Here is a 15,920-nt window from a genome sequence, read left to right as displayed (position 1 = left end):
ACAATTTCATTTCTGATTTCCAAAATTGATTGATTATAGCAGTCTGCTAAGATTGTTCTTTGAAATTGATCATGTGTTGGTATTGATATTCGAGATGGAATCAATAATGATAATGAGTGTAGCAGCAATTAGTGTTTCTGTGATGATGATGATGATTATAATGATCTAAATGGACTATGGTGCTATGAAAATTTTTGATAGATATATGATATGATTGATGAACTGATATAGTGATAATTTGGGTTGCTTAAATAGGAAATAATTATCTAGTTAATGACTTTGTTCGTGATAATTATATATTATTAATTGGGGGATGCTGAACAATGTGTTGATCAAGGTGAATTGTTAATATCGAGTACTATAGATTGGTGGGGACTACTTGCATTAGTGCTAACTAATTTGTTGATGTGACCTACAACATACATTGTATAATAGTATTGATGATCGATTTGGATATTGATGTTGAGAATGAATTAGGATTGGTGATATTGTGAAAATGATTTTTTTTTTTGGTGATATGTTGCTTTCTGATAGTCTATTAGTGGATATATGATTTTATGAGTTAGTTATTAAAAAGTTGTCATTGATAGTAACATGGCAGTGACACATGGGTGCTATTAATATATTTGAAGATTAGCAATTGGTAAATCTTATAAGTTGGTGAATATGATAATATGGACTATATAAGAGAATTTGTAAATGTTGTTAATCAGATTGCCATAGATAAGGCTGAGGACAAAGGAATTCTAGATGTGATGAATAGTTTTTTTTGGTTTAATTAAAACAATGGTTGTAGTTGCTTGCAGAAAATTCAGTTTCTTGCAACGATGCCTGAATCAAGTAGTTGTTCTTCCTTTTTGAGCAAGAGAGTAGAAATGTGGGAGTTTCGAAACTGAATTTATGGAAGGATGACTGAGTTTAGAGTTGGTTGTTTTGTTCCAAGGAGATTAATTTAAGTGGAAAAAGTTAAATAGCTAGGAAGATTGTGTGTTCCCAAGACATATCTGATTAAAGAAGATCTACGCCAAGAACATATCGATCATGATTCATTAGTCATTTGAGAGATACTCATATGTATTAAGACCTAAAGTGCTCCTGAAGACGCTGGAATTCTGTTCTGTTCAAATTTCCCCATACAAAAATTGTACAAGAATAGAACTTTTCTTAGCAACCCGCATGTTCGATCAAATATGTGTTTGATCAATCAAGCAAGTTCTTGAATGATCAAAGCACACCTTGATCGAAGTACACGATCGCTGGTCTCTTGTGTTGGCATTCAAAATCGATACAAAGAAAACAAAACTAATTACGCAGCGGAATTAAAGAACTAGTTGTACCTTTCCTTTGCAGCTAAAGACCTCTTGATCTTCTGCCGTATTCCTCTCCTCTTCTTAGACGTCTACCAAGACAACACCACCCTCCTTCTCTTCTCTGTATCCAAACCACCGGCTACAAAAGGAAACTCTAGGATGGGGCACCTTCTAATCTTCTTCCTTCTCTTCTTCTTCCTCTTCTTCCTCTTCTTCAAGTTCTTCCTCTTCTTCCAGTTCTTCAAGCCGCCACCCACAAGGAGGATGTTGGTTGCTACTCGGAAAACCCAATGGCTCCACTGTACAAAAATTTTGTACGTGATCTGAACCTTTCCTAGCTACCATGTGTTCTTTTAAGTTAAACTTGTATCTCCTGCGGAACTTAACACGTTTGATTCCAAGTTTAACTTATATGTTCTTTTAGGTTTAGATTTGGATCTCCTGCAGAACTTAACACGTTTGATCCAAATCACCTAGGTTATAAATTCAATTAAATATTAGTTTCCAAAATTGGCTTCCAATACTGCATGGCGAGGCACTTGGCCTTCTTGGATATGGGAGCAACCACCACCGACTAGACAAAACTTTTTAAGGAAAGTTAATATTTAATTTCCTTATATAACTCTAGGTTAACCAAAAGGAATAATCAAAACACAAGGAAACAAGAAAAAGAACACAACATCGAAATTAAATTCGAAAAACAAGAATCGAATGCCTCTTGTATTTGGTATTTATACAAAGAAAAATTAACTAGTATGATGCGGAAATTAAATACTAGTTATACCTCTTCCTTGTATGCTAAAAACCTCGAGATCTTCTGCCGTATCCCTCGCCTCCTTTTAGACGTCGTGTGGGCGACGATCCTCCAAGACGAACACCACCCGGAAAGCTTCTCCTCCTTCTCTAGAATTCGGCCGCCACCACCACAAAGGAGCAAAAGAGAGCAAAGGGAAGAGAGGGAGAGGGGCCGACCACTTGATGATCTCCGACAACACAATATCAATTGTTATTTTTTTCAAGGCCTCCCCTTCCCCCCTTTTTATATTAGTTTCCCAACGGAAAATCATGGAAAGAGTTTTATAAAAATTAGACTCATTCCTATTTCCTTTTAATTTTTTCTTTTTCTTTCCTTTTAATTAATCAATCCTAGATTGATTTCCCAACGGCAGGCACCAAGCAAGGTGGCCTGCCACTTATTAAAAGGGAAAGAAAGAAAATTTTTTTATAAAATTTAAAAGAAGAAAACTTCTAATAAAATTTTACAAACTCTTTTTTTTTCTAATGTGGATATTAAAAGGAAAGTTTTAAAATTTAAAACCAAGTTTTAAAATTTAAAACATCTCTAATAATATTTCTTTTTAAAAGAAAGTTTTATAAATTTTACAACTCTCTTTTAAAATCTTCTGGCCTAATTTAAATTTGGAAAATTTTATAAATTTTTAAAATCTCTCTTTTTACAAATTGTAAATATCTGAGGAAATTTAAAAATTTAAAAACAACCTTCCTAATTTAAATATTGCGGCCGGCCCCCTTGCCCAAGGCAAGGGCCGACCACTTCTAGAGAATATGTGGCCGGCCATTGCTTGGTCACCAAGCAATGAACCGGCCCCTTCTTGGACACCAAGATAGGCTTTTCTTCGGATGGACTTAAGGCTTTATTGATGCTACAACATGGACCTAGAGGTGAAATTGGTTTTGACCTTTCGATGAGCTTCAGTATCCCGTGCTCGCCCCGAACACACAACTCAAGTTCATCGATAATAACTCATTCCACTAGAGAGTTATTACCGCACTATCGCACCAATCCCAAATTACACTATGGGCTCCTTCTTATCATGAGTGTGTTAGTCTCCCTGTGTTTAAGATTACGAATGCCCACTAATTAAGTGAGTTACTGACAAGTCATTTAATTAATATCTAGCTCCAAGAGTAGTACCACCCAACTTTATTGTCATGTTGGACTAGGTCCACCTGCAGGGTTTAACATGGCAATCCTTAAGAGCTCCTCTTGGGGACATTCTCAACCTAGATAACTAGGACACAGATTCCTTCTATAATCAACAACACATACTATAAGTAATATCATTTCCCAATTTATCGGGCATATTGATTTATCAAGCTAAACCTCACCCTTTGATAAGTCAAAGAAATAAATATTAAATATACATGCTTGTTATTATATTAGGATTAAGAGCACACACTTCCATAATAACTAAGGTCTAGTTCTTTTACTAAGTCAGTACAAAAAGAACTTACCTAAATGATCCTACTCAATACACTTAAAGTGTATCAGTGTAATTTATTAGTCAAGATAAACTAATACTTAATTACACTACGTCTATTCTGATGGTTTGTTCCTTTCCATCTTAGTCGTGAGCAACTGTTTATAATTTATAGAGAACCGACAACATGATCTTCTAAGTGTGACTCCACACTCCATGTTATCTACTATATAAATTAATTGAACAATTACATTTAACAAATAAATGTAAACATTTGACCAATGTGATTCTTTATTTCAAAATAAATGTGTACAAAAGCTAAACTTTTAAGTATACACTCCAACAATCTCGCACTTATACTAAAAGTCTAAGCTGCCATATCTGTTGCCATACATCTGATTCCCATCCCCTCCACATGCCGATCAAAAGCTTTCGCCCGAAGGGCCTTAGTGAAAGGATCTGCCAGGTTATCTGCTGATGCTATATTGGCGACGAAAACTTCTCCTCGCTTGACGATGTCTCGTATCAGGTGGTACTTGCGCTCTATATGTTTACTTGCCTTATGGGCTCGTGGTTCCTTCGAGTTTGCAACTGCTCCACTATTATCATAATAAATTGTGACGATCGTGGGCAAACCAGGAATCACATCTAAGTCCATTAGAAAGTTCCTGAGCCATACAGCTTCTTTGGCTGCCTCAGAGGCTGCCACATACTCAGCTTCCATGGTTGAGTCTGAGACGCATTTCTGCTTAACACTCCTCCATGCAATGGCTCCACCTCCTAAAGTAAACACATAGCCTGATGTAGACTTACTGTTGTCCCTATCTGATTGGAAGTCCGAATCTGTGTAACCCACAGGAAGTAAATCGTCTGCTTGATAAACTAGCATATAATCTCTAGTCCTTCTCAAGTACTTTAATATATATTTTACTGTAATCCAATGTCCTTGTCCAGGGTTACTTTGATATCTGCTAACCATGCTCACGGTAAAACAGATAACAGGTCTCGTACACAACATTGCATACATAAGGCTTCCTACAGCCAAAGCATAAGGAACTGCCTTCATGTCCTCAATCTCCTTTGATGTTTTTGGAGACATCTCTTTAGATAAGGCTACTCCATGCCTAAAAGGTAAGAAACCTTTCTTGGAGTTTTGCATGCTAAAACGAGCAAGGATTGTATTTATATATAAAGCTTGGGATATGCACAACATTCTTTTCTTGCGATCCCTTATAACTTTGATCCCAAGGATGTGTGCACATTCTCCTAAGTCCTTCATATCAAATTGTTTGGACAACTATACTCTTACGCCTGATAATACCTTGACATTGTTGTCAATTAACCAAATATCATCTACGTATAGTACAAGAAATACCACCATATTTCTGTTACACTTCTTGTATACACAAGACTCATCCGGACACTGAATAAATCCATATGACTGGATTACTTCATTAAACCGAATGTTCTAAGATCTTGAAGCTTGCTTCAGTCCATAAATGGACCGATTAAGCTTGCACACTAGATGCTCTTTGCCCTTTTCAATGAACCCTTCTGGTTGCTTCATATGAATATTTTCTTCAAGACTTCCATTAAGGAAAGCTGTCTTGACATCCATTTGCCAAATCTCAAAATCCATATGAGCGGCAATGGATAAGAGTATCTGGATAGACTTAAGCATAGCTACCGGCGAAAAGGTCTTCTCATAATCAATTCCCTCTTTCTGAGTGTACCCCTTCGCAACAAGCCTTGCTTTGAAGGTTTCTACCTTCCCATCTGTCCCTCTTTTCCTTTTATAGATCCACTTGCATCCAATGATTTTTACACCATCAGGTGGTTCTACAAGCTCCCAAACCTTATTAGAATACATAAATTCTATTTCGGAATTCATTGCCTTTTGCCAAGATACTGCATCTATATCTTGGAGTGCTTCATCATATGTCCGGGGATCTGGTTCATGTTTGACTGGGATCAAGTCCGAAGACTCACCCAAAAACATGAATCTCTCGGGCTACCTTACAACCCTCCCACTACGACGAGGCACCGTCTGTGGTTGTGTATCATGTGTGACACGTGTTGCAGTCTCTTATGGTACTTCATCTTGTACTGTTGGTACTGAAGTAGACGTGCCCTCTCTAAGTTCTTCTAGAACAATTTTACTACTGGGCTTGTGATCCATTATATAGTCTTCTTCTAGAAACTGGGCATTGGTGCTAACAATGACCTTCTGGTCTTTAGGACTCTAAAATAAACCGTCTTTCGTTTCTCTAGGATACCCCACAAACATACGAACTTCTGTACGAGATTATAACTTATCAACATCTTGTTTCAACACATGTGCTGGACTACCCCAAATCCGAATATGTCTTAGACTGGGCTTCCGCCTATTCCATAATTCTGTGGGAGTAGAAGATACTGATTTAGAAGGTACTAAGTTCGGAATGTGCGCTGCTGTTTCCCGAGCGTATCCCCAAAATGAATTTGGTAATTCTGAATAACTCATCATCGATCTAACCATCTCTATAAGAGTCCTATTCCTTCGTTCTGCCACACCATTCTATTGGGGTGTACCAAGTGCGGATAATTGGGATTGAATCTCGGCCTCTGATAAGTAATTCCTAAACTCTCCTAAGAGATATTCGCCACCATGATCAGACCGTAGTGTCTTGATACTTTTACCTAGACGTTTCTCCACATCAGCCTTGTACTCTTTGAACTTATCAAAGCACTTAGACTTGCGTCGCATTAGGTAAATGTATCCATATCTTGAATAATCGTCTATAAAAGAGACAAAATATTCAAAACCACCTCTAGTCTGGATAGACATAGGACCACACAAATCAGAATGAACCAATTCTAACGCTTCTTTGGCTCTATACCCCTTGGCCTTAAAAGGTCTCTTGGTCATCTTACCTTCTAAGCAGGATTCACACGTTGAAAAGTTTTCCAACTCTAATGGACCCAAGAGTCCATCGGCTACAAGCCTTTGAATCCTACTTAAGTTAATATGACCAAGTCTTAGATGTCAAAGATGTGTTTGGTTCATTTCCGAAGGATCTTTTCTCTTATTAGAGTTAGAAGATGTGTTATTAATTTCCATATTTTGCTTTGTGGGAGAAATTGGATTTAAAGTATATAAATTGTCAACCAATGCACCAGAACAGATAATCACTTTATTTCTCTTTATAACCACATTGTTACTAAAGGAAACTGAATATCCATCCAAATACAGTTTCGAAACTGAAATTAAATTCTTTCTAAAACTGGGTACATAAAAACAATTCCTTAAAACCAATTTCCTATTCCTATCAAATGATAAGTAGACGTCTCCCACTGCAACAGCCGCCACCTTAGTAGCATTGCCCATGTAAACAGTTATCTCTCTATCAAATAGTCACCAGGTTTCCTGGAACCCCTTTATTGTTCTGTTTCCTACGAGGACAGTCCGTCTTCCAATGTTCAGTCTGCTTGCAAATAAAGCACTTACCCTTCGGCTTCTTTATTCCAGCTTTTTGTCCTGCACCTTGAGGTTTATTCACCTTCTTTGCTGAGCCATTTTGTTTCTTCTTCTTCTTGCCTTTCGGCTTAGAAGTAGAACCATTTTCAGCATAGTGAATTTGAGAATGTTGACGAAACAACCCTTCGGCTGCCTGAAGTTCTGTCAGAAGTTCTGCCAATGAATACATCCTTTTATTCATATTATAGTTCATGCAAAAATGCTCAAAACTTCTGGGCAGCGACCTGGGTTTCCCCATCAATTTCCCCTCCAAGAACTTGTATTTCGTTTAAGTAAGCCATCATCTTGAGAATATGATCCCTCACGAGAGTCCCCTCAGTCATGGTGGCTGTCATCAGTTTTCTCATTGCTTCTTGCCTAGCAGCCCGATTCTGATGTCCGAAGAGTTCCTTGAGATTGTTCATTATATCATAGGCTGTTGGTAAGTCCTGATGCTGATGTTGCAATACATTTGACATCGAAGCCAAGATGTAACACCGCGCCATCTCATCAGCTTTTACCCATTTACTATGATGTTGAATCTCCTCTGGGTAGAATCATTGCTAGGTGTTTTTGGGTATTCCTCTGATAGTACAAACTTATAGCCCTCAGCAGTTAAAACAATGTCCAGGTTTCTTTTCCAATCTATATAGTTGGGACCAGTAAGTTTGTTTTCTTTTAGAATAATGGCCAGTGGGTTGAAAGTCATCCTAAGAATCACAAAATAAATTTTGGTCAGAACTCTAAATTTAGAATAATATTGATTTCTCAAACAATACTATTTTAAATTAACCAACACCTTAAAACACTGTGAATTTTGTATGCCACGATAGTATGGACGTATACAAATTCAACATTTGTAAAAGGAGGGTGTATCCCATTAATTTTATTATCTTGTCAACCTAATTTTTTGACAAATAAAATTAATAGTTGGTTTCCTTCGGTCACACAAATAATAGCAGTGACTCCGATGGGGAGGATACTATTAGACGTGCCTAAGTGTATACCATTACTTGACACTAAGTCCATTAATAATATTGTGTCCCTTCCGATGGGGAAGATCACACGCTCTTAATTAATTTCCTATAGTCATCCGAAATGGAAGTTTGGTCTAGTGATCCGCAAACAAACTCATCCGATATGGAGGAAGGCACTCAGAGCCAACGCGTAAGTTTGTTTGCATCACTTACAAACCAGTAATGGAGACCGTGGAATTCACTAAAATAAATTCCTCTCCCACTTAGTTATTTAAAGTGAGGAATTTTGATGATGCTAACCTACTAAACATGTACACTAACATTCACACACAGCACAATACAAAAGCAATAAATAGAAAAACTAATTTTCAACTATTATGACTTTTATCTATTGTTGTCCTCCGTGTGTCGTCATCCCTAGCTGCTGCCATCTTTGGCCACCGCCACCGGGTCTAGTTGTCGCATCTATCTTGCTCCTTGTTCCGCTGCGCCACTCTGATCCTCAAAAGGTTCCACGCCTTGCAAGATTCGATCCGCGACATAAATAGAATTTTACATTTTTCGATCCTATATTCCTCGAAGGAATGTACATATAAACTAGATCGAACATAAAATAATATTTACATCCATCGATCCTATATTCCATAAAAGGAATGTACATGTATCTAGATCAAAAAATAAAATCCTAATAAAATTAAATACAACTCCTGCTGTATTTTATAATACAATCATGCACACATAATAAATGCCCTTGACATGTCCAAGGGTTCAATCACACACATAATAATTATAAGTCATAATAGTTGGATCCTATATCCACAAAGTTAGCACATCCTACTATTAACCTGCCTAAATTATGTATGACATGTGCATAATTAAACTAATACCAAATACACAGAGGCAAAACCTTAGCTCTGATACCAATTGTTGGTTGCTACTCGGAAAACCGAATGGCTCCACTATACAAAAATTTTGTACATGATCTGAACCTTTCCTAGCTACCATGTGTTCTTTTAAGTTAAACTTGTATCTCCTGCGGAACTTAACACGTTTGATTCCAAGTTTAACTTATATGTTCTTTTAGGTTTAGATTTGGATCTCCTGCGGAACTTAACACGTTTGATCCAAATCACCTAGGTTATAAATTCAATTAAATATTAGTTTACAAAATTGGCTTCCAGTACTGCATGGCGAGACACTTGGCCTTCTTGGATATGGAAGCAACCACCACCGACTAGACAAACCCTTTTAAGGAAAGTTAATATTTAATTTCCTTATATAACTCTAAGTTAACCAAAAGGAACAATCAAATCACAAGGAAAAAAGAAAAAGAACACAACATCGAAATTAAATTCGAAAAATAAGAATCGAATGCCTCTTGTATTTGGTATTTATACAAAGAAAAATTAACTAGTATGATGCGGAAATTAAATACTAGTTATACCTCTTCCTTGTATGCTAAAAACCTCGAGATCTTCTGCCATATCCCTCGCCTCCTCTTAGACGTCGTGTGGGTGATGATCCTCCAAAACGAACACCACCCAGAAAGCTTCTCCTCCTTCTCTAGAATTCGGCCACCACCACCACAAAGGAGCAAAAGAGAGCAAAGGGAAGAGAGGGAGAGGGGCCAACCACTTGAAGATCTCCGACAACACAATATCAATTGTTATTTTTTTCAAGGCCTCCCCTTCCCCCCTTTTTATATTAGTTTCCCAACGGAAAATCATGGAAAGAGTTTTATAAAAAATTAGACTCATTCCTATTTCCTTTTAATTTTTTTTCTTTCCTTTTAATTAATCAATCCTAGATTGATTTATTAATTAAACAACTATTTGTTGATGTTTAATTATTTGACCGGCCCCTTGCTTGGGCACCAAGCAAGGTGGCCGACCACTTATTAAAAGGGATAGAAAGAAAAATTTTTTATAAAATTTAAAAAAAGAAAACTTCTAATAAAATTTTACAAACTCTTTTTTTTTCTAATGTGAATATTAAAAGGAAAGTTTTAAAATTTAAAACCAAGTTTTAAAATTTAAAACATCTCTAATAATATTTCTTTTTAAAAGAAAGTTTTATAAATTTTACAACTCTCTTTTAAAACCTTGTGGCCTAATTTAAATTAGGAAAATTTTATAAATTTTTAAAATCTCTCTTTTTACAAATTGTAAATATCTGAGGAAATTTAAAAATTTAAAAACAACCTTCCTAATTTAAATATTGCGGTCGGCCCCCTTGCCCAAGGCAAGGGCCGACCACTTCTAGAGAATATGTGGCCGGCCATTGCTTGGTCACCAAGCAATGAACCGACCCCTTCTTGGACACCAAGATAGGCTTTTCTTTGGATGGACTTGAGGCTTTATTAAGGCTACAACAGGGACCTAGAGGAGAAATTGGTTTTGCCTTCCGATGAGCTTGAGTATCCCGTGCTCGCCCCGAACACACAACTCAAGTTCATCGATAATAACTCATTCCACTAGAGAGTTATTACCACACTACCGTACCAATCCTAAATTACATTATGCGCTCCTTCTTATCATGAGTGTGTTAGTCTCTCTGTGTTTAAGATTATGAATGCCCACTAATTAAGTGAGTTACTGACAACTCATTTAATTAATATCTAGCTCCAATAGTAGTACCACCCAACTTTATTGTCATGTTGGACTGGGTCCATCTGCAGGGTTTAACATGACAATCCTTAAGAGCTCCTCTTGGGGACATTCTCAACCTAGATAACTAGGACACAGATTCCTTCTATAATCAACAACACATACTATAAGTAATATCATTTCCCAACTTATTGGGCATATTGATTTATCGAGCTAAACCTCACCCTTTAATAAGTCAAAGAAATAAATATTAAATATACATGCTTGTTATTATATTAGGATTAAGAGCACACACTTCCATAATAACTAAGGTCTAGTTCTTTTACTAAGTCAGTATAAAAAGAACTTACCTAAATGATCCTACTCAATACACTTAAAGTGTATCAGTGTAATTTATTAGTCAAGATAAACTAATACTTAATTACACTACGTCTATTCTGATGGTTTGTTCATTTCCATCTTAGTCGTGAGCAACTGTTTATAATTTATAGAGAACCGACAACATGATCTTCTAAGTGTGACTCCGCACTCCATGTTATCTACTATATAAATTAATTGAACAATTACATTTAACAAATAATTGTAAACATTTGACCAATGTGATTCTTTATTTCAAAATAAATGTGTACAAAAGCTAAACTTTTAAGTATACACTCCAACAGAGGAAAGGGGCGCTGACCACAAGCAATGAGGAGAGGGGCCGCCGACCCTAAGCAAGGAGGAGGAGGAAGAGGGGAGGGGGGCGCCGACCCTAAGCAAGGAAGAGGGGAGGGGGTGCCGACCTAGCTAAGGAGAAGGGGAGGGGCACCAACCCTAGGTGGAGGAAAGGGAAGGGTGCCGACCACAAGGAGGAGAAGAGAGAAAATTAGATAGTTAGGTTTTAGAGACCACCACCTACTCCTTTTTATAGGCTTGCCATCGGTTACAAAGAAAGAAAAATAACAAAATTTTGTTTAGAAAAAATCTCCTTTTCTAAACCAAACCAAAATCAAATTAAATCAAGTTAAGTTAAACTAAACCAAGTTCAACCAAGTTAAGTTAAAACAAACTAAGTTAAATCAAGTTAAATTAAACCAAACCAAGTTAAACCAAACCAAGTTATGGATGGGTGGATGCGAGGCTTTTCATAGAGGCTACAATAGGGACCTAGAGGAGGAATTGGTTTAGGTCTCCTGATAGGCTTGGGCTTCCCGTGTTCGGCCCGAACACCCAACCCAAGTCCATCAATAATAACTCATACCACTAAAGGGTTATTATTGAACTACTGCACCAATCCCATATTGCAATATGAGCTTCTTTTTATCATGAGTGTGTTAAACTCCCTGTGTTTAAGATATCGTATGTCCGTTAATTAAATGAGTTACCGACAACTTAATTAATTAACATCTAATTCCGAGAGTAGTACCACTCAACATTATTATCATGCCGGACTAAGTCCACCTGCAAGGTTTATATGATAATCCTTATGAGCTCCTCAAGGGAGCATCATCAGCCTAAATAATTAGGACACAAATTCCTTCTATAATCAACGACACACCATATAAATAGTACTATTCTCCAACTCATCGGGTCTATTGATTTAACGAATAAATCTCACCCATTGATAAGTTAAAGAAATAAATACTAAGTATACATGCTTGTTATTATATAGGAATTAAGAGGACACACATCCATAATAACAGAGGTTCTGTTCTTTTATATAGTCGGTATAAATCAAACAACCTCAAATGGTCCTGCTCAATATAAACATAGTGTACTAGTGTAATTTTATAATCAAGACAGACTAATAATAAATTACACTACAACCATTCCAATGGTTTGTCCTAATTCATCTTGGTTGTGAGCCACTATTTATAATTTATAAGAAACAGATAACATGATCTTCTGTGTGGCATCACACACCATGTTATTTACAATATAAATTAAATGGACAACTGCATTGACATATATAGAAATATAAAATGTAAACATTTGACTAAAGTGATTCTCATTTCAAAATATTTCAAAACAGATGTTCATACAAAAGTTAGGCTTATAGTATAGATCCCAATAGCTCCAACTATTAGAATAGTAGGATGGCGGGTATTGCAGACTTTGCAATTTGATATTTGGTGTGTCAACAAGCGAAGGTAGAACATCAGAATAATGTAGGGGAAGTGTTGTGGACCCACAACACATAAGGAGTGTCAGAGATCAGTGGACTTACTTTAAGAATTTTTTATACATGAGTAGAAAGGGAAACATATTACAAGAGATTTTGGAGGGTGCATGATTCAATTTAGGTGATCATTGATCAATTATCCAAGTTTGTCTCGTTCTTACTGACCTGTTGGGCTAACTCTTTGGATCACTTGGCAGAATTTCTAATGAGTCATGTGTATAGAACTTCATTTGGTGTAATATTTCAAACAAGCGGATGGAGCACAACATCCACAACCTGGATGATCTATTACGAACATGCGCAAAGGATTTTGGAGGCAACTAGAAGATCATTTATGCCTAGTGAATTTTACCCACAGCGGTTAACTAGACAACAAGGTGGGAATAACGTATGCATGATGGATGCATAACCCATAGAATAATGATTATATACTTTAGAAATTGATCAGATAGTGTATAAGTGATCTCAGATCGTTATAAACTTTTCAAGATACTAGAATGCACTAGTGTATTGAGGTGTATTGCTTAGAGTTACCTTTTGATAAGGATACCGTAATATTAAAATTTGAATAGTAAATTTTGAGATCAAATTTTTATTAGTGAGGGAAAATATAGTATGCTAAAAAAGTATATATAAGGATTAAAATGATTAAAATTTGATGTAAATAATATCGGTGCAAAATTAAGAGAGAAATAAATTTATATGAATTTATAGAATTTACTAGATTTTTATAGATTTTATAGGAGTCTTTTTATATTTTATATGAATAAACGGGATAAAGGAGAAATTGTTTTAGTTAACCTATTTAAAAAAGAAAATGTTAAATTTCCTACCATATTTATTTATTTATTTCCCAAAATATTTATTTAATTCGTAAATATAAAAGCTACGTTAAGTTTATCATACCCTAATTACATTTCCGCCACTACTGTTCTTCGTTTTGAAAGTGACACACGCAGACGAGCTGCTTGCCGCTGCTGCATGCCAACAGTCGCCTGATCGAAACCCCACCGTCGACGTCGTGTTTCCCCGCCACAACCTCCCACTGCTAACCGACCGCCCCTCTCCTCATCTCCTCTTTCACCCATGCACACTATGACCATGATCCGCCACGCGAAGAACCGACGCCGTCCAACCACAGGCCCTGCTCCTCAGTCAATGCGACGCTACCACCAGGTCATTAAGAACTCCTGCTTTCCTCATGTCCACACGCCGCAGCCACAGCCGCAGCCGCATCGTATTAAAATATATGTATATGATTTTAAAATAAAATTCAGCATCAATTATTTTAAAATGACGACATTGTCATCTCTAGCCATTTCTATGATCCAGAACACTACACTAGGGGATGATTATATTTAAGTCAAAGCAAAACAACAAGTAATCTGTACTCATCATCCAAAGAATTAATATTGACAATTTGTTTGCAAATCTGCTGACGATATATGCGACAACATGTAATCTGTACTTATATACAAAACGATGCATGAAGCAATGGACAATTAATCTTGTGGGCAAATTAAGTTAACGCTGAACCACAATCAACTGTGATAAACCCAAAAGCCACCGAGAAGCGATTTGTGTTTCCATACTATTGCAGTTGGAGGTCAAATAGTGTTCCCATGTGTTCTGGACGATGGATGAGTTGTGGATTCACACGAGAAGCGATTTGGTAGAACACCTGCCATGTTAATAAGCTATCGGAGCCGGACTGATGTCGAGAGCCCACTGCTCGCTCAACTCGGACGGTAGAGGCCACCCGCTCCAATCCTCCGTAAAGCCCAGGGCAATGCTTGCTAAGGTGCTTCACATCGAACACCCTTTTGCCGAAAAAGAAGTGAACAAGGTGCAAGAACTCACGAACGGTCTTTGGTAATTTGCAGTCGCATGTCAGCATCTTGACTAGGAAGGCGAAGTCATAGGCGCCTTGGAAGGTAACCCAGGAGACGGGAGAAAAATGGCCAAAGGAAAGCAAGCCGGAGGTGGCCAAGTGCTGGGCGAATCTGCAAGAGTCGATGCCCCATATTTGATTCTTTTGGAAGTCGATGCCATTAGCCTTGAGCAGCTCGATGGAGGATGGGGCGTAATGGTCGCGGCTGATGTCGAAGTCGCGGAAATTAAATTCCCACACGTAACGCACACAAGTGCCGTCGCTATAGATGGCACATGGCAGGTTGCCGGCGGCGTCGGAGAGGGTGAGACCGACCTGGACGATGCGGAGGGCCTCGACGTTGGCGCGGATCAATTCGTAGCGCTGGGGGAGGGTGAGGGTGCAGTAGGGATTTTTGGAAGCGACGACGACGCCAGGATACTCGGTGTCCAATGCGACGAAGGGGTGGAACGGGACGGCGGAGCGGATAAGGGCGAACTCCTCGTCGAGGCTATGAGCCCACACGGAGCGAACCTCGACTCTGCTGGTGCTGGCGGCGGAAGAGGAAATTAGCATATCGTTAACGTTGTTGACAACTGCGACAGCCATGATGATGAGTCTGTTTGGTGATATTAGAAATGCGAAAGTAGTGGAAGCTAGAGATCGAGGAGATGTTAGATTTCGATCGATCGAGTTTGAGTGGAAATTGAAGGGAAGGATCGGAGGAGTTTAAATAGAGCCACAGGAAATCAAAGCGAGAAAATCGCAAACTCACTAAACAGAGTTAGTTGCTGCCAAGCGGCGAATTATTAGGATATATATATATATATATATATATATTATAATTAATGATGCTAAACGGGCTTAATCAGGACTTTAAGTGAAGGATAAATCCAGCAGCAATTAGCGAATAGCGAGCTCAATTAGGTGTTTAGTATTAATTAATTAAAGTTGTTTCCATCGAATCATTCATTTTATTTCTTTAATTAAATTTCCTTTTGCGAAATTTCTACTCATTTGTTTTGGTTTAAAAAAAAATTAAAAAATAAATATTTTAACTCTCAACAATTTTTTTTATAAATCATACAATTTTTCCATTATATTTTCACTTACATATAATTAAATATTTTAACTCTGAAATACTACTGTTTTATTTGCTAAAGGTTTGGAAATACAAATTCAACAAATATCATATTTATCCTTAAAATAAATCATAATATTCTTACAAATATTTATTTTATTTGCCCTTAAAATGCAATAGAGTTATTATTTGTTAAT

At 37.2% G+C, this 15,920-nt stretch overlaps 1 protein-coding gene across 1 annotated transcript; it reads right to left on the bottom strand.

Annotated features, from left to right (window-relative positions):
• Nucleotides 1-14,363: 14,363 nt before the first annotated feature.
• Nucleotides 14,364-15,251, bottom strand: LOC122050467 (probable CCR4-associated factor 1 homolog 11). The gene has a single exon (XM_042611370.1). The coding sequence runs from the start codon at nt 15,249-15,251 to the stop codon at nt 14,364-14,366; it is 888 nt and encodes a 295-aa protein (XP_042467304.1).
• Nucleotides 15,252-15,920: the final 669 nt, after the last annotated feature.

The sequence above is a fragment of the Zingiber officinale genome, chromosome 3A, assembly GCF_018446385.1.
Source record: "Zingiber officinale cultivar Zhangliang chromosome 3A, Zo_v1.1, whole genome shotgun sequence".
Classification (NCBI taxonomy): Eukaryota; Viridiplantae; Streptophyta; class Magnoliopsida; order Zingiberales; family Zingiberaceae; genus Zingiber; species Zingiber officinale.
Note: the sequence above shows the minus strand (reverse complement) of the source record. Positions and strands in the feature narration are given on the sequence as shown.